Below are 18,817 nucleotides of genomic sequence, written 5' to 3'. Positions count from 1 at the left end.
CAGATCCTGAGCTCAGTCAGACCTGCTGCTGACTAGCCAAGCATTCTCCTCTTGGCCTTGGTTTCCTCATCTGCAAATGGGGGTGAAGCTAACTCATTAAGATATGGGGTGGGGAGTACTCAGCATCCTGCTTCACCTCGGCCCCAGGGAACCCAGCTGGGTTATTTTGGTTGGTGGCTATGGAGGGTGGACAAGCAGGAGGGGTGAGGCTAGAGGCTGTTGTGAGCAGCTGAGCGTCAGGACTAAGGACGAGCATGGAGAGAGGTGAGGCAGGCTGGTCTTGGTGACAGGTTTGAAGTGGACCCTGAGTTAGGAGCCAGGATTCCAGCCTGGATCCATCCAGCCCCTACGCTCTAGGCTTGGAAGGCCCAGTAAGGAGTAGGGGGAGGGGCCTAGAGTTTTAGCCCGGGGCTCTGTCCTCTCAGTTGCGGGGAGCTTCTGGGCGCATGGGGAGGGGTCTGGGCTTCTTCGGCTGTGCGCGTACGTGGGTGTCTACAAGCGTGTGCCTTTCGCAGCAGAATATGTTGCCTATACGGACGCACAGCCCTTTATAGAGGGAGAGAGCCCAGAGTCCATCATTGACTTATTTCATTGTCATCAAGAGGACTGTTAATTCTTCGTCTTTATTTGAAACCTTTGTATCTGTGCATTTACAGTTGTCATTTTTTGGGACACATTTTAGCCTCAAATACTTTTAAAAAAATTGAGTAGTGGGAGAATGTATTTGCTCACGATTTGTCACTCTGTGTGTGTGCCCACGACACGTTCAGTGTGTCAAGCCCAGGGCAGGAGGTGGGCTTATGCATAGGTGGGGTTCTTGTCCGCAGCCGCTCTGGGCGTCCTCCCTTTTCCTTGAACATTTCCCCCAGTAACTCGTCCATGGCGGTAACACTCACACGGGCAAACTCCTTAGACTGGAGACTTGAACCCTTTTGCCGCTAACAACAGCCTCTCTTTCCTGAAAAGTGGCTGGCAGGAAGGAATGGAAACTCAGAAAAGTGGGAAGCCACTATTTCTGTGAGTGAAGGCTTATCTGTCTTGAGGAGGTGGAGGACGGGGAGGATCAAGTGGCCGTTTCGGCAGCCTCCCCCCATAGGAGGCCCAGAGCCGAATCAGAGGCAGGATCCACAGAAAAGAGGGGGCCGCAGAACCCTCTCCCACTTGGGGACATGCCAGCCTGAGGCCGGCCAGCATCTCAGGGGAAAACTAACCACTGCTTCTGAGCTGAAGTGGATGCTATCAATTTGGATGATTCTTCGAGGATATAATTTTCCTCTACAAGTGTGAGGACAAGAAAGAGACACTGAGGAAGAGCCAGGGGGAAACGTGCAAATGAATATGTACAGTAGTCTCCCTGTGTATGGACACGTTTGCAGTTCCTACCAACAAGTACCTTTTAACTCTCTACATAACCGTAGCCCAGCACGAGGAGACGAGTTGGCAGATCTCATCAACCTGCACAGCGAATATGGAGGCTGGCAAAATCGTAACTCAAGCTGGATTTTGTCACAGTTATCAAGGTTCTCACCAGCTAGTGTGGGCTCTCCAGGTCCCTGCCTGTGCACGTAGCTGCTGGGGCTTCCCTCCGGGAAGATACCTGGGAAACCATTTGGTGGTTTGGTGTATGCAAGGAAGTTTCTGTAGCATCCTAAGGCGGGGGGACAGGTAGAACTTCCTATCTCCCAGGGGTCGCTGCCAACCCTGCCATTGGGAATGTCTTCTATTTTCTTTTGGCACCTGATGCAGAACTATTTTTTCATTAAAAAAAAAAAGGGAAACGGGGCTCCCGGGTGGCTCAGTGGGTTAAGCATCTGCCTTTGGCTCAGGTCATGATCCCGGGGTCCTGGGATGGAGCCCTGCATCGGGCTCCCTGCTCATCAGGGGAGTCTGCTTCTCCCTTTCCTTCTACCCCTCCCCGTGCTCGTGCTCTCACTCTCTCTCTCTCAAATAAATAAAATCTTAAAAAAAAAAAACCTTGAAAAAAATAGGGGAACATGATTTTTACGGCAAGTGTTACTTGTATGCTTAAAAAAAAAAAAAAAACACTTCGGAAATGAGGGACTTCCCCTTTAACAAAAGAATAAAACTAATGTCATTTCTTGCTGTCTTTTTTCCCCTAGCAGGCGTTTACCCAGTGGATATTTTGGAAGAAGACCCTGAAAGGCATCGGGAAGCAGCCCTGGCTTATTATGCCACGCTTAGGGAAGGGATGCAGCCCTCAGTAGAGCTTTTCTCTCTTCCTACGGGGGAGCAGGTATGTGTGGTCTTCCTTGTTGGTAGAGAGCTCTGTAAAATCTAACTTACTAGAAAGTAGAACGTTAGTACTAGAAAGAGTATTATAGATTTAAAAACAACAACTACTTCTGGAGTGAATACTAGAATAATTGCACTTTGAGAAGCAGAAGGAATTCTAGAATGGCATTCTGGAGTCCTGAGGGTAAGTCCGGTCATGCAAGGTGGTGAGTGAGACAGTCTGCTATGAATCCCACATCTATCGCTTACTAGCTGTGTGACCTTGAGCAAGTGTCTTAACTTTTCTGGTGTTGGTGTTCTCATATCTAAAATTGGGACAATAACAGAGCTTACCGGGGTGCCTGGGTAACTGTCGGGAGAGCATGGGACTCTTGATCTCAGGGTTGTGGGTTCAAGCCCCACGTTGGGTGTGGAGCCTATTTGGAAAAAAACCAAAAAACCAAAAAACCCCCCAGAACTTACCTTGTATTGTTATTACAAGGACTAAATGAGACCCTGTGTTTACGTAATGCTTGGTTGGGCCTCAGTTTCCCCATGTGTAAAATGAGGGGCTTGGTTGCTCTTTGGTCTCTAAAGTTTGGCTCAGTTTTAAAATTTTGTGGTTTGGAATGAAGTTTTGTCAATTGGAATTTGGTTACATCAATGTGATTTTTAGAACTGATAGCCTTTTGGCTAAGGATTGGGAGAGAACAGAGAGAAATGAAAACCGTTTGTTAGGACGGTGGTACTGTGGGTGAAATTTTTAAAAATGCGTTATTTTGAAGAACGTTTTTTCTCATGCAGTAAGTGAAAAGAATATGTGAATCTTGGGTTGTACCTCAGTCGGTCACCTTTCTTTCAGATTTAAGTCTGATCTGTTCAAAGAGACAAGATTTTCTTGTTTTGTATGTAGAAGATTTTACTCGTACCAGATGATATCATTGCTGTCTGTCCAGGATAGTAGAGTTTTATTTCACTGTACTGAAGTTGTTCCAGAGTTCATTAGAACAGTGGCTTGTGCAGCTTATATAGTTGTGGCTTCCTTGAGACTTTGGAGATGCTAGTTCATAATCAAATCCTAGAAGAATCCCCTGGGTGATTCTACATTGTGGAGCTGCGGACTGAGGTCCCAGCACTCACACGCCTTCAGCGCCCCCTAGTGGCAGTCATGCCGAAAAAGGAAGCAAGCTCTCCGTTAGGGTTAGGGTTGCTAATTCTTTGGGGGAGCCAGGGGCTGTGGGCTGCAGGGTGGGATGGAGTGTGGGGAAGGCTAGGTGTAACTTGAGAAGCGGGTGAAATCCGAGAGCTCTGAAGGACTCTACGATGCCCTTTCAGTCCTCTGTTTTCATTTCACCCTTATTTCTGAGATTACATTACTTAAAAAAAAAAAAAACCTACTATGTAAGTATGTGCAGTGAATGAGTAATTTTAGTGTTATTAGCAAAAACATAATAAAATAGGACAGCCCTTAAAAATAAGTTGTTTTTATGTGATAGGAATGCTGAAAGGACTTTATAAATTTTCATGAGAATATTTTCAATTGTTTTCCTACCATTTTGGCATTTCCTTAAGAAATGGTAGACACGCCCTATCACTTAGCAGTTGAAATAGTCTCATTTGGGGTAGTATCAGACTTCCTCATTGCTTTTAGCAAATTTAACTTTTCTTTTGGAATCCTGAGAAATTTTTCCAAACGAAAAGAAAGATGAGAAGGTGGTTTGAGGATATATCACACCACATTGCTCTGGTTCTCGGAAAAGTCCTAATTAACTGTTTCCAGTCTTGAAACTGCCCTATCACATTTAAAATACAATAATACTTATTGATTTTTCTGGCAGTAAACCAGGGTATGCTCGTTGTATAATATTTAGGAACTATCACCAGGGACAGAGAATATGAAAAAAACATCACAGTTAACTGCTGTGAACATTTTGACATGTTTCCATGATTTTTATTTCTGCATATACTTTTTAAACATTCAGGTCTCTCTCACAGTACAGTCCGGTCTGTAATAAACATCTTTCCATGTCGATACAATGCTTTGTACATTTTTTTTAAAAGATTTTATTTTTAAGGAATCTCTGCATCCGACGTGGGGCTTGAACTCACAACCCCGATATCAAGGGTTCCATGCTCCCCCCCAAACTGAGCCAGCCTGGCGCATCTGTACATGATTTTAATGGCCTCTAACAGCCCTCTGGTGGGTGAACTGTGCTTCACATAACCACCGCGGGAGGGGAGGGCCAGCTCGGAGACTCTCCCTGCACGTGACTTGAAGACAGGGGGCTACCCAAATGTTTGCGGCTCTCAGAATTTGTTAGGAAACAGTTCTCTCAAAACATGGAGGCCTGCTATAAACTTTTACAGGTGAGCTGCCTGCCTAGCTCAGCCGACATCTTCTCTTTTCATTTTCTTATGCTCTCCTCGGTTTTCAACACAGACTTCGCTAATGGAACATGTTGACCTTTTGCTTTGGGAGCTGGGAGCAATGCGTCCGATGGCCACAGAGAGGGTTGGGATACTGGCGCTTTCCAGAAGGCTCTGGGAGGGTCCCAGCATTAGAGGCCCCCACACACGGCTTGGTGTTCCTCTTGTTCATAAGCAGATGGGCACCAGCGCTGTTCTCTCTCTCTCTCTCTCACAGCAGAGGTTCTCTACCCTTGGGCTGCCCCAGAGCCAGAGCAGAGCCTGCAGGACCCACAGGGGGTGATGGGTTTATTGAGACCCCTTGCAGAGAGACCTGAGGCAGGCCAGCAGGCAGCCTGAATGGCATGGGGGTGGGGGTGGACACAGGCTTGTTCAGGCTGTTTCCATGGAGTGGCCTGGCAGGTGGAGGCCTGAGGTGGGGGTGTGGCCATCAGCTTTTGTAGGCTGAGGCCCCAAGGGGAGGGATCAGGGTGTGGAAGCCTGAGGGGGCCCGAAGCATATGGACGGCAAAGGCTGGAAGGGTATCCGCTGAGTGGGTGTTTAATCGGTACTTGGATGGATGGGCAGGTAAATGAGGGACGGGGACGGTTGGCCGGGTGGGAGACAGAGGAAGGGCCTTTGTTCCATCCCACTTGTGTTTAGCTCAGAGTGGGTAAGGTCTCCATTTTTACATTGCTTCCATCCTGTCAAATTAACCTCCGTGCAACAGTGTTCTTCCAGTGAATACTGCACTAATTAATTGGTAAGTAATTTCCTGTGCCCTTACTTTGATGACAGAACAAAATGGCGATTTTGTTATTTTTTTCAGGTTAAACTTGAAGCTTCGTCTGTTTGCTTTTGCACTGTGCACCGTGACGAACCTCAACATAAAATATTAGTCTTGGTTAATCCCCAGGACACGAAGACAGGTTGGTAGTTACTAATGGATTTAAAACACAGGGATTGTGATTTTATTGTTTACAACTAATGGAAAGAACTATGTCGGAAATGATGGCTGGACTCTGAGGCTGGACCTAGATGAATATCAAAGCAGGAGGGATGTATTTTCAGCGTTTAGACAGCTGAAAACTAGCGCATTATTTGTGTTTATTCACACACATGTGGGTTTTTGTATTAAGACACTGGACTCCCTCTCATCCACGATGGCTGTATCCTGAGCTGCTTTTGAGGGTAGCACTTGCGGTTCTTGTTAATAATCTGTAGGGGGTGCGTGCACAGGGTGGAGCTCCTTTGTTGGAGAGTCTCCCCGCCCTCTGCAGCATGAGGCCTCTGATGGTCAGTTTGCCCGGGGCCACACAGCTGGTGCACGGGAGGGGATTTTGCAAGGTGATGATTGGGTGGGGTTTTGTTTCTGGTGGGGAAGTTTATGTAATCTGTAACTCATTTATTCTTCCTCCGCATTATGAAGAGACCATTTGTGACTGATTTCAGCTCCTTGGAGTGAGTGCTGAGTTGTGTACGAGGCAGGGATCTGGGGCTGTTGGCCGTGGGCAGCACGATGGGGGAGGGGAGAAGGCTTGCAGCCCATCCCTCCACCTGGGGCCCAGAGCACCCATGAGCTGTAAGCAAAGCACCTTTGAAGTCTCTGACTTTGAGGGGGTCCCAATTGAAATTCAGTTCTATTTTAGAAATTTTCTTCTTGATTCTATTTTTCTGTGTTTTATGGATTTCCTTCCATGAACGTGTATTTATTGCTTTCCTCCTAAGAAGTTAAAAAACCAAACCAACCCTTCATCAGTCAGCCCTCCTTAAACGATATGGGATCTGGTGAAAGTTTGGGGTTAGAGGTCTTTCACTATAATTTGCAAAGGGGGCTTCCTTCGGCTCTCCAGCCCCACTGGAGACAGACCTTCGCCTTTCACCCTGCGTGTCTATCCAGGGGTTTGTACTCAGAGGATGCTCTGCCTGATTGGTGTCACAAAGCCCAAGGTGACATCCTTGATTGGAGAAAGTTATTCAGCACAAAGACTGTTGTTTATGTTTCTTTTCTTTCTTTTTTTTTTTTTCATTTTATTTTATTTTATTTTTATTTATTTTTTAAAAAAATTTTTTTATTGTTATGTTAATCCCCATACATTACTATGCTTCTTTTCTTATTAATCTGGAGACACGAGTGCGCTTAGCTAGCTGTCTGGGAGTTTTTGGCGTGTTGGCAAAGCCCCTTCATTGCTCCGAGGCTGAGGGTTGGCTGAGCTGTGTGTGAGAGCTTTAGGGTCACGGTTTGGGACCACTCCCGTTTCTGCCCCACAAAGCCTTGCCTGCCGTGAACAAAGGGGGGCCGTGAAAACCCCAGGCCTGCGCCTTTACCTTGAATTTGGGACTCCCCCACCAGGTTAGGGAAAGTGACAAGATGTGCCCACAGGCACTCCTCAGTGAACAGATTGTCAAAGAACTCAAAATATCATTTGCCGATTCTAAGAAAATGTCCAAATAGCAGCAGCGCTTCGCCCCCTGCCTTTTTTTGGCATTTAACAACATCCTGGTTGTAGGTCTTTAACTATCATTTGCATAATGTAAACATATGACTGAGTCCTAAATCTGTTTCCTATTTATACTGTACTTAATTTTTTGGTTGTTTTCAAGAATGCATTGTAATAAATATTCATAAGCTCCAAGCCATCTCGCTCCGGACCTTTCCTTATGTATCATAGCGCTTTAAATCAAGTTTTCGCATGTTTTCCTACCGGCTGGGGCTCTGTGGTGCTCGCTGAAATTTTGAACGAGTTCCAAAAACCGCGCAGGTGTAATCCATACCTCATGCTCTTTAATCTGGTATTGAGAAGCCGACACAATTGCATAAATGCACCTCCCGTGGCTTGAAACATATGGACTCAGAAGCAGCTGATGGTATCCCTAGACCCTCTTCACCCGCGTGCTCAGTGGTGACCGTTGATCCTACTGTCCCTGGTTCCTTTGTAATTCTGCTGGAACGGTTGTATCTGGGAAGGCCGGGTGTGTGTTTGTGTGTGTGTGTGGTTAGATGGAATCTAAAAGGATCTGGCGCTGTTTGGTAAGCCCCGTCTGTGTATGAGTTAATTATTGAGAAGCTGGTTGAGTCCATCACAACCTTTCGAGATAACCCCGTGAGCAAAGGAAGACCATCCTGGAGTTCTGAATTCCCAAGGGGGCAAGCAGTTAATGCTCATGACAGGCTGCTGTTAGGATGTAAGTAATGAGGCCCTCCAGCTTCCCCCTTGAAGAAGCTGGGGATGCACTTTCCAGAAAGGTGGTGTGGGAAGCACGTGTCTTCATCCCTGAGGGGTTCAGTCTGGACTGTTTCTCTGGTCAGAGGCTGGTTTATCACCAAGGCTGCTGAGGACCCCCCCATTTTTTAGTTACCTCTGTACCTCTCAAGGGCCTTCTCTTTCATTTCTCCCTCCTTGTTTTGTTATTCCTCCTATTTTTAAATTATTAACGGATGTTAAATGTTTACAGAGATAAAAAAAAGACTCCTTATCAAAAAAAGCTGTGGTCTTTTTTCTATTTCCTGCATTAAATCAAAACTGCTTACCCTAGCATTCCAGATTCCCATCAGTTGATGGCCTTTTGCCTTTCTCATTTCCTGCGATTTGCAGAATAGAATAGGATGAACCTGGACTTCGGTGTCCGAGACAACTACTTTGGCACCCTGGTTCTGCCACCTGACAGGGGGACCCAGAAAAGTGATTTGGTCCAAGCCAGTTGGTCATTTGCAAAATGGGACATCCCACTTCATAGAGTGTTTGGGGGAATGAAGTGATTTGTGGCAGAACATCTGATGCTCTGGAGCCTCCCGGGCAGAGAGTAGTCACGACCCTAGCAGAATTATTCCATCATGGAGCACCTTTCCTTGATTTTCCTTCGTCTTCGGGTGTTGTGTTATAGAAGCATGGGATTTTTTTTTTTTTTAAGATTTTATTTACTTGACAGAGAGAGAGAGAGAGAGCACAAGTGGGGAGCGGCAGGCAGAGGGAGAAGCAGACTCTCCCCCCTGAGCAGGGAGCCTGATGTGGGGCTCAATCCCAGGACCCTGGGATCATGACCTGAGCTGAAGGCTTTATCCATCTGAGCCATCCAGGCGCCCCTAAAAGCATGGGATTTTAGTGTGGGAGGCCTTCTTGTCCACTGCGGGCCAAAAGTTGGCAGCTGAACTCCCTCCCTGATGAATTCTCCTTGCATACCTCATGGATAGGAAGGCAATACCATGATAGGCCAGGTTAGTCTGTTTTTGAAGAGCCCTAACAGTAAGAGAGTTGTTCCTTCTACTGATCCCAAACTGCCTCATTGGATAAAGGTCATACAGTCTATCCACAAGCAACCAATGATCAAGGATGAGCCAGGGAGGATGTGTCTCTACGCCACCTGGGTAAAGAAAGACTCCGATGGCAGTTCTCATCCTCAGAAGGCACAGTGGGCCCCAGCATTGAAGTGAGCTGCTGAAAAGCAGACGTGACCTGGGACTGCATTAATGGAAGATAATCCCCCAGTGCAATTACAGCTCTGTTCTCTTTGGTGCTGCTCAGGCCCCTTAGGAAGCAAACTGGCACTTATCCATGCAGAAGAACGGGGCGATGAGAGGGCTTGAAACCATTTGAACAAGGCTTGAGGAACCCGGGGCTGTTTAGCTTTGGAGGAGGGATGCAGGGGTCCGGAAGCTCATGTTCAAAGGGTTGTTTCGATCATTAGATTCAGTATTTTCCAAGATGATTTTCGGTGGTGCGATTGAATTCCAGAAGGAGAAAAAGGATGGATGATCTTTTGAATTTTAGTTCAATCCTAAATATATCAAGGAAAAAGTTTTCCTTTTCCACGAATATGCCTTTGATGCTTATCTAACCCTTGTTCATCTTAAAAACAAAGGAAAAAAAGAAAATAGGTCTCCCTGTTGAGAGCCTGTAGCTAGAACTGAAAGATTTGTCTAAGATTTATTTTTGTAACAGCCAATGATGCCTCTTTTGTGGTAGGGCTAATAAGGCTGGTGTATGATTCTGTCAGAAGGAGGAAGGTGGGGTCTGGGGAGCGCTGGCGTCTGCATCCTGGAATGGCCTGTTCTATTCTGGGACAGCTCTGACTAGTAGAACATTCTTAAGGAGTCCAAACTGATATGCCCATATGTCTCCTGCCTGGCCTGGTGCCCCCACTGGGGCCGTCCTAGCTTATAGGCATGGCTCCTCCACAGGACAGATACTCCCAGGCTTGGGCCAGCTGCTGTGTCTGTCACGCGTTCCTCGTTCTTCAATTGCTCCTCCTGTCACGTTGCCTCCAGAGCTCATGCCATCCTGGATTCTTCATTCAGATCTAGGCTTCTCCTGGAACATGGCATCCAGGACCCATGTCATGGATGCTACTATGGAAAGAAGCTGGGTTTTGGAGTCAATTAGACCAGACTTCAAGTCCTCTGTCCCTGGTGAGTGGGGTGGCCTGGGTTCGGTTATTTAGCATCTCTGAGCTTCCGCTTCCTTTCTTTTTACTCAGTGGTCTGGCCTATGGCCCAGCAGCAAGGCATCACCGGGAAGCTTGTTAGAAATGCAGGAGCTTGGGCCCCCCTCAGACCTGCTGAGTTAGAATCTATACTTTAACAAGATCCTCAGGTAACTGGTGCACATTACCATCCGAGAAATGCTTGCTCAAGAACAGGGAGACGTGAGTGGTGGCTGAGAGCTTTTCTCACTCCCCTCGGACATTCTGCTTCCCCTAACTCAGCCTCAGTGTGCCTTGGCATTTCAGTAGAACCAACCCAAGGTTGACTCGCCTCCAGCTGACAGCTCATTACCGTGCATATCTGGCTTCTGGGCTTTTTAAACACAAACTTATTATTAAGACATGGCCCTATCCTCCCAAATTTGTGGAGTTGATGTTTTGAACTTACAGTAGAAACTACTTTTATTCCCGTTATACATATAAACAGATTTGTTACTACATAATTCACATATCATACAATTACCCATTTAAAGCATACAGTTCAACGTTCAATGGTTGTTAGTATATTCACAGAATTGTGCATTTATCACCACATGTAATTTTCACGATCTCTAAAGGAAACCAACGTGTCTCCCCTTAGGTATCACTTCCTTCTGCTCACCTCTCCTCCTCAGCCTTGGGCAGTCTATTCTGTTTCTTTGAATTTGCCTATTCTGGATTTTTCGTACGAATGGAATCATGCAATGGTTGTCTGATTTCTTTCACTTAGCATGATGTTTTCAAGGATCGTCCATGTTGTAGATGTTTCAGTACTTGGTTAATTTTTATACTATTCCATTGTATGGATATACTGCATTTTGTCTCTCCATTTACCAGTTGATGGGCATTTGGGTCATTTCTGTCTTTTGGCTATTACGAATAATGGTGCTGTGGAAATTCATATACAAGGTTTTGTGTGGGTAGATGTGCGTCTGTCTTTTCTAGTCAGTGTTTTTGTTTCCTTCGGATAGATACCCAGAAGTGCAGTTGCTGGATCATATGGTAGTTTTATTTGACATTTTGCGAGGACACTCCAGACTTTTTTCCACAGTGGCTGCCCCAATGTACGTTCCCACCAATTGTGCACAGGGTTCCCTTTTCTCTATATCCTCCACATTGTTATTTCTTGTCTTTTTGATAGTAGCCATTCCAACAGATAGGAGGTGATGTCTCATTATTTTGGTTTGCATTTCCCTGATGGTTAGTGATATTGAACACTTTGTCATGTACCTGTTGGCCGTGTGTGTGTCTTCCTTGGAAAAATGTCTATTCATATTACATGTGTTCTGAGACTCAGTTTCCAATGTGTGGAGGGGGTGTTTTCCCACACAACACCAAGTAGTTCTCCATATACCAGCTGGGTGTTACACTATTCGACTCAATGGGTTGAATTCTGAATGGGTGTTACACCATTCAACTCAATTCTGATACTATCTACCCAGAGGTAGATGGGACAGGGTAGAGGTAGATATGTCCTTAGAAGCATAAAAGTTTAAAATTTTTACTATCAGTTTATCTGTGTTTGGTTGTTTATGCTTTTGGTGTCATATCTAAGAAGACTTTGCTTGCTGGAAGAGTAAGTCCTTCTATCCAGTTAGATGAACTCTTTCTTACATCAGATCTCAAGGGGTAAGGGTTTAGTTCTACAAGACTCTCCGCATCCCCTTCAGACACCAGTTGCAAGCCCAGATTGCTACTTTGACTTCTGACCAACTGGCTACAGATTGGACGTTCCCACAACCTTCTCTTTGAACTTCAGATGCCAATTGAACATCTAGGTTGTTAGCTGTGCTTCAGACCGCGTGGCTATAAATCGGTTTCCCACTTCTTTAGTTTGATTTGTTTGCTAGAGCGGCTCACAGAGCTCAAAGAAACATTTGACGTACTACATTACTGGTTTATATCAAAGGATCTAACTCAGAACAGCCAGATGGAAGAATTGTGTAGGGCAAGGTTTGGGGAAAGGGCGAGGAGCTCCTCATGTTCACCAGCCTGGAAGCTCTCTGAACCCTCTCCTTCGTGATATGGGCATGATAGGTTACATCATTGGCCACTGGCAATTGATTTGACCTCTAGCCTCCTCCTCTTCTCAGAGGTAAAGGTGGTGGACTGGAAGTTCCCATGACTAATCCCATGGCTGGTTCTCCTGACAACCAACCTCTGTCCTTAGAAGCTCCAAAAGTCACCTTGTTAACATAACAAGAGACACCTTTGTCCCTTAAGAAATTGCAGTGGTTTTAGGAGCTCTGCCAGAAACTGGGGATGAAGATCAACTATATATATTCCTTATTATAAATCCCAGTATCACATGGATCTTATGCCCATTTTGTAATCGGATTGTTTATTTGTTTGTTTGTTTGTTTTTGCTGTGGAGTTGTAGGAGTTCTTTATATATTTTGAAAGCTAACCCTTTATCACATACGTGATTTGCAAATGTTTCCTCCTGTTTTGTGGGTCACCTTTTCATTTTGTTGATGGTTTTCTTTGCTGTGCAGAGGCTTTTCAGTTTGATGTAGTCCCACTTGTTTATTTTGCTTTTGTTGCCTTTGCTTTTGGTGTCAGATCCAAAAAAGTCATTGCCAAGACCAATGTCAAGGAGTCATTGTGGTTTTTAAAAAATTTTATTTATTTTATGTTTATTTTTATTTTTTAGAGTCACTGTGGTTTTGATTTGCATTTCCCTGATGACTAATGATGTTGAACATCTTTTCAAGTGTTTACTGGACATTTTTATATCTTCTCTGGAGAACTATCTATTCAGACTCTTTGCCCGTTTTTACATTGGATTATTTGTGTTCTGGTTTTTGAGTTGTAGGAATTCTTTATATATTCTGGATACAAGATCCTTATTAGATACATGATTTTCAAAAATTTTCTCCTATTCTATGGGTTGTCCTTTTACTTTCTTAATGGTGTCCTTAGAAGCACAAAAGTTTAACATTTTTATTATGCTCAGTTTATCTGTGTTTGGTGGCTTGTAGTTTTGGTGTCACATCTAAGAAAACTTTGCTTGTTGGAAGAGTAAGTCCCTGTATCCAGTTAGAGGAACTCTTCCTTCTGGTTGTTAAGTTAATGTCATGTAACCTTCAGAAGGTGTGCATTCTTTCTTTTTTTATTTTAAGTTTATTTATTTATTTTATTTTGAAGTTATCTCTGCACCCCAACGTGGGGCTTGAACTCACGATCCCGAGATCAAGAGTCCCATGCTCCACTGACTGAGCTGGCTAGGTGCCCCTGAAGGTGTGCATTCTTAATTTTTTAATCCAAGTAATTAAAAAAAAATGCTGTTTTTATTTTTGTTTTTAAGTAGGCTCCACACCCAGCATAAAGCCCCTCATGGGGCTTGAACTCACCACCCTGAGATCAAGATATGAGCTGAGATCAAGAGTCTGCTGCTTAACCGACTGAGCCATCCAGGCGCCCCCGAAAATGCTGTTTTTTTTTAACTCATGCAGCAATTATACCACTGAACATACACCCAAACCACTATTTAGCATACATCTCTAGTTCATCCACAAGGAAATTTAAAGAGCTTTTATGAAATGCATGCCTGAAATTAAGAATGGGGGGAAATCTGGCCAGTGAAATTAAGATTACTTACGTTTAATAATTTTCCTAACACTAGCCTGGAACACTTGTCAGAAGAGGGAGTGAGGCCAGTGTGTCTTCTTTGGTCTTGGTGAATTTCTGCTGATTTTAAATCCAATCTTTGTTTCCTAGGGTCGTTATGTACCATCTTTTATAATTCACTCTAGACTCTCATTAAGAGGGGATGTTCGGGGAACCAGGCATTGGTTCCAAGATCTACATCTTCCCCTTACACACTAGGATAGCACTGGTTCATTCTGGGGTTTTCTGGCCTCCCATGCTCTCAGAGATTAAGGGTTACAACTTTAGGATCACATTCGCAGGACTTTCTGGCCCCTGGGACATAAATTCACTGTGTCTAGAGATTTGAGCTCCTCTGAAAGTAGCTAATGCACCCCCTCTTGCCTTTCCACTATTTCCAGTTGCCAGCCTTGCTCCTAATTTGGCGACCCTCCACCTTCCCAGTGAAGATGGTCCTCTGTGACCTAATATTAGAGCATCTGGCTAAGGTGCGTTCCTCCCTCCAGGTTCTCCCCTTGGAATCGAGCCAGCCTCCCCAGGCTGCTCACTCTATTTTCCTGAATATTTTCCCAGCCTGCCCAGACTTACTCAGTGCTCCAGCCTTTCCCATGTGATCTTAAAGGATTGTGCTGGGCCTGGGGACCTGTCCTTGGTTATGAAGGGCCGCCCATCCTCTATACTTGTTCTTTTAACCTCTGACCCTTTCTGTTTGGGAGGTCTCTCTGCAAAGTTCTGGGCCACATGTGTAATTTTCCTAGATGATCTCTACCTGTTTTCCATGTTAGGAAACTTGCCAGATTTTTTTTTTTTCCTAGCACTTTTTCGGATAATTATCTGTTCAGGTTTTTTTTTTTTTTTTTTCATATAAAACCCAGTGGTCAGATGATCAGAGAGGATGAGGAGGAATGTCCAGAGGCTGATTAAAAATGGCAATTTATAATTACGTCAAATGAAGGAGAACTAATGCCACAGCGCTATAGGAATTTCCAGAATAAAGGGTCATTTGGGTCTTGCTGGGTGTAGGGAGGGGCCAACCCTGGTTCTTGGTAGGGAAGTGGCGATCCGGTCAAAATAGGGGGCAGGAATTCTCCTCTATTTCCTGGGACCTCTGGTTCTCTCTCCGGGCACTTGGGCTCACTGGGGGTCACACAATGATCACAGACGCTGCTCTTCTGCCCTACAGGGCTGGGGCTCTGGACCTGAAGGAGTACCTGCAGAGGCCCAGGGGACCCGGAAGGTGGCCCCCACCACCCACTCCGAGCAGCTCCCCATCTTGGAGGGTCTGACCATGACTCACACCAGTCCCTTCTTTGAATATTTTGAAGTTTCCTTTCACAGAACCTTCTCCCCGGCCCTTGGCTGCAGGGAGGCCATGCTGAGGGCAGGGAGAGAAAGATGACTAGTGATGCTCTGGAGGATGGGTGGGTTCTGGGGCTGGAGACATGGGGGTCCTGTTTGGATCTTCAGCCCTTTGCAGATGCCTTACGCATGACCAGAAGGGACGATGAATAGAAGGAGAAGCCAACAAATCCTTGGGAGGTGCTTAGCGCCCAGGGGAGGGATGCTGAGGGCTTGCCTGGTGGGGAGGGTTGGAGAAACAGTGGGAATGACAGGATTGGGGGTGGATTGCAGGTGCGGGAAGGAAGGGCTGGGAATGGCTTGGGTTGCAGCTGGGCTGGCGGTGGTGCCAACAATGTCGGGTGATTTGGAAGGAAAAATTTGGGGCGAGGGTAAGCTGAGCTCATGTCCGAAGTGTCTGTGGGACCTCAAATTGGAGGGAGGAGTCTGGGTGGGGCCCTGGGCCCTGGGCTCACCTTCAGTGTGGGGCACATCACTTTGTAGTTGGTCCCTGGTGGCTGTTCATCTCTCCAGTCATTTCCTATGGCTGATCTTAGGTGGATGGTCAGCTCTTGGCGGGGGGGTGGGGCGGGGGCTCTTCCCGGAGGGTGTTGGCTAAATTCTCGTTAGCTCCCTGTGCAGGGCAGATAGACGTGTGCAGGGGAGGTGGCCAGGCTGACAAACAGAAAGCAGGATCCTTCCGGAGAAGGCAGCCGGAGGAGAGACTGTTTGCTGTCTTTACCACATGTTGACTTCTCTGGTTAGAACATGTATCCCCCTAGCTGGCTTCCAGGACGTTTTGTGACCAAGCATAACACTCATCCTTCAAATTGCTGCTAATTTATTTACAGTTTTTGGTGATTGCATGTCATGTGCACCCTGAGAAAAACAAGCAGGGAATCAGAAAATGATGATTTTTTCCTGGAAAAGCATGCCCATTCTAGGCCTGCAGCGACAGCAAGAGCCAAGGCAAACATTCAGATGAAACTGGAACCGCTGCGGAGCCCGCCTTCCCGGTGGCTGTCGTGGGCCGGGTGGGATTGCGACACGCCGGGCCCGAGTCCAGGCCGACTCTGGGCTGCATTCGGGGCAGGTGGGTGTGGAGTCGGGGATGGGAGGTGCGCCCCTGAGCTGCCCGGGGGCCTTCAGAATTGGGGAACCCTACCTGGGATGCTCCTCACCCTTGAGCGTGCTGTCCAGACTTTGGGGGACGAGTCAAGGAGGGAAGGCCCGAAGGTGGTGGTGGAAGGGTGCCTTGAATTTCTGACCCCCAGAAAGAGACCCAGCTAGGGCAGCTCCTTGTCCTGAGTGGGCCTTAAAGGGAGAGGCCTGGCCTCCTGGCGTGGGGGATGGTTGGGGCTTAAACACAGCTCTGTTTAGCAGGATGAGCCTGTCAATCTGACCCAATAAAATGGTGGTTTCTGTATGTCCGGTAAAAAGCAAGCTACTATGGGGCGGGGGGGGGGGGGGTGGGCGGAGGAGAGGCTTGCAGGCCTGGTGAAATCTGAATTCAACATGAGGAGAAGTAATTGCAGTTTTTCTGCTTTGAAGCGTGAGGACCCCACAGACTCACGAAACCTAGTGTCCAGGGACCACCTGGTTAGTAGGCTCCTCATTGGTGTAGCTTCCCATGATCGTGTGGACGTTGGGTCTTGGTGTTCGTTTGTTTTTTTTCCTTGAAGATTTTATTTATTTCTTTGACACAGAGAGAGAGCACACAAGCAGGGGGAGCCAGCAGAGGGAGAGGGAGAAGCAGGCTCCTCGCCAAGCAGGGAGCCCGATGCAGGGCTCCAACCCCAGGATCATGACCTGAGCCAAAGGCAGATGCGTAACCAACTGAGCCACCCAGGTGCCCTGGATCTGGGAGTTTTGAGTCTGTGCTTGCCTTTTGGGTAATGCAAAGGTCAACGTCAGCTGAGGACGGGTCCCTCCTCCCACCTTCCACACAGGTAGAGTACCATGTAAGTGGGTTTGACAGTTTGGGGGAAAAGAATTCTGGCCAGGAATGCAGCTTCAGTTTAGAAACCTGTTCCTTCTAGCCGTGAAGGCGACCCCCAGGTTCAGGAGGACCAGAGTTCACTTAAGCCAGAGGGGCTCCGAGGGTTCTATTTTCCTTGGGCAGTGATGGATGCAGATTGAAGAACTATGCACAGCGACAGCATCGTGTTTTGGGAACACATGTTGGCTATTGTTTGGGATTTTCTTCTTTATTCCCTGTTAATTTATGGCACTTACTGTGAGTTGGATTTAAATGTAGGGGAAAACAGCATTCCGCAAACAAAGACATGTCATTCTTACCAAGGGACTAATGGTATTTGCGAAACAGGGAAGGTCTGAGGAAAATATTTCTAGCGCCAAAGATAGAGCCATTGTCTGGGGGCAGGGGTGCGTCTGGGAGGCATCTGAGGGTTTTACCAGTGCACTGTGGGCTGTCTGCACTTCTCTCTGCTTCCCTGGGGCCTGAGAAACTCGCTGCACTTGCCTTGGTCGGTCCAGCCTGGTGATTTTTAAGATTCCTTTCCTCCATGCACTAGCTTTGGTGCGGGCTTCTTTCTGCTCCAACACCTTGCAGTCCAGCTGTAGCTCAGGATCCAGCCACCCCATCTTGCCCCTCTTCCCTGAGTTAAAATCTAGACTCATGAAAACAAAATTGCTTAAGGCAACAAAGGCCTGAGAGCCACAGGGAGCCTGTTGCGAATATATTGCAAACCAGATGTTTCTCCATGGCAGAGAGGCGCCCGAGTTCATGGGGCATCTGGGGAAGTGTTTTCCTTTAAGGAAGACATCTGTATGGAAATGGCAGCCCGAGTAATGTGATGTGACAGTTGCTATGTCAACTTGCGTATTTTTCTCCTCCCCTTAAATTATTGACCGGCTCGCTCAATGTTGCATAAAAGTCATGCAATGCCTTGGAATGTGTTTATGTGCTGTCCTCTGCCAGAACTTTTCAGAATTTTTTCTTCCCCCCCTACGTGTATTTTGCTTTTGGGAAGATGGCCTGTCACTTTGGTTTAACTGTGCTCTTTTTTTTTTTGTCGAACTACATATTTCTTAGATTTGTAACGGGGCAATTGATGTCAGCTTAGAGTCCAGGGGAGCCATCAAGGTGGGGCGGGGGGGTGGGCAGCAGGGGACTTAAAGCCCTTTCAGTTGTGATTGAAGAAGTATAGACCAGGGACCAGTACGTGAACAACTTGCGGTTAGTGCGAGGGGGTAAGATGTATGTGTGTCAGCCCTTTCCGTCTTTGGTTCCCAGGATGGTATGGGGGCAGGGACCTTCTCTGTGTCTCTGCTCAGCTCCGGGCTGTGTATCCAGCTGCCTCCTGGCTGCCCTGACCTCGATCTCTCTAACAGGCATTTCAAAACTGAAACCTTCACGTCTCCATCTTTTGGTCTTCCCTTCTTCCTGGTGGAGGCACCTGTGTTTTTCACTCAGGCTCGAGAGCTGGCTGCCACCCCAACCTCCCCTGTCTCTTCTGCCTTAGACCAGTCCGATACCCAGGGATGTTTTCCCTCCCCTGGGCATCTCGCTCCCCACCAGCATGACTGCTCTGCAGTCAGCCCCTGCTCACTTCTTGTCTGGATCACCGCAGCCTCCCATTGTCCTCCCTGCCTCCAGCCTCACCTGAAACCATTCTCTACACCCAGGCAGTGAGATGCTTCTCCAATGACCTTTTTTTTTTTTTAACTTCAAAAGGGCTAATTCCTCCTACCTGGCCATAATCCAACTGTTCTCTCTAAAACACCACTCTGATTCTGTCTCTCATTGGCC

At 46.7% G+C, this 18,817-nt stretch overlaps 1 protein-coding gene across 4 annotated transcripts in view; it reads left to right on the top strand.

Moving 5' to 3' along the window:
* FAM169B (Protein) overlaps window positions 1-18,817 on the top strand; it is a 272,894-nt gene that overhangs the window by 16,561 nt on the left and 237,516 nt on the right. For 3 of the 4 annotated variants that reach the window (XR_013450305.1, XM_078078940.1, XM_078078938.1), the window contains exons 2-3: window positions 2,121-2,254; window positions 5,468-5,567. Coding sequence is in view for 3 of the 4 variants with exons in the window: in XM_078078940.1 (XP_077935066.1) it covers window positions 2,121-2,254; window positions 5,468-5,567 (234 nt within the window). In the remaining variant the exon portion in view is untranslated. The remainder of the gene's footprint in view (window positions 1-2,120; window positions 2,255-5,467; window positions 5,568-18,817) is intronic. The other variant, XM_078078939.1, reaches the window with a different exon arrangement.

Source organism: Halichoerus grypus, chromosome 8, assembly GCF_964656455.1.
Source record: "Halichoerus grypus chromosome 8, mHalGry1.hap1.1, whole genome shotgun sequence".
Lineage (NCBI taxonomy): Eukaryota > Metazoa > Chordata > Mammalia > Carnivora > Phocidae > Halichoerus > Halichoerus grypus.
Note: the sequence above shows the minus strand (reverse complement) of the source record. Positions and strands in the feature narration are given on the sequence as shown.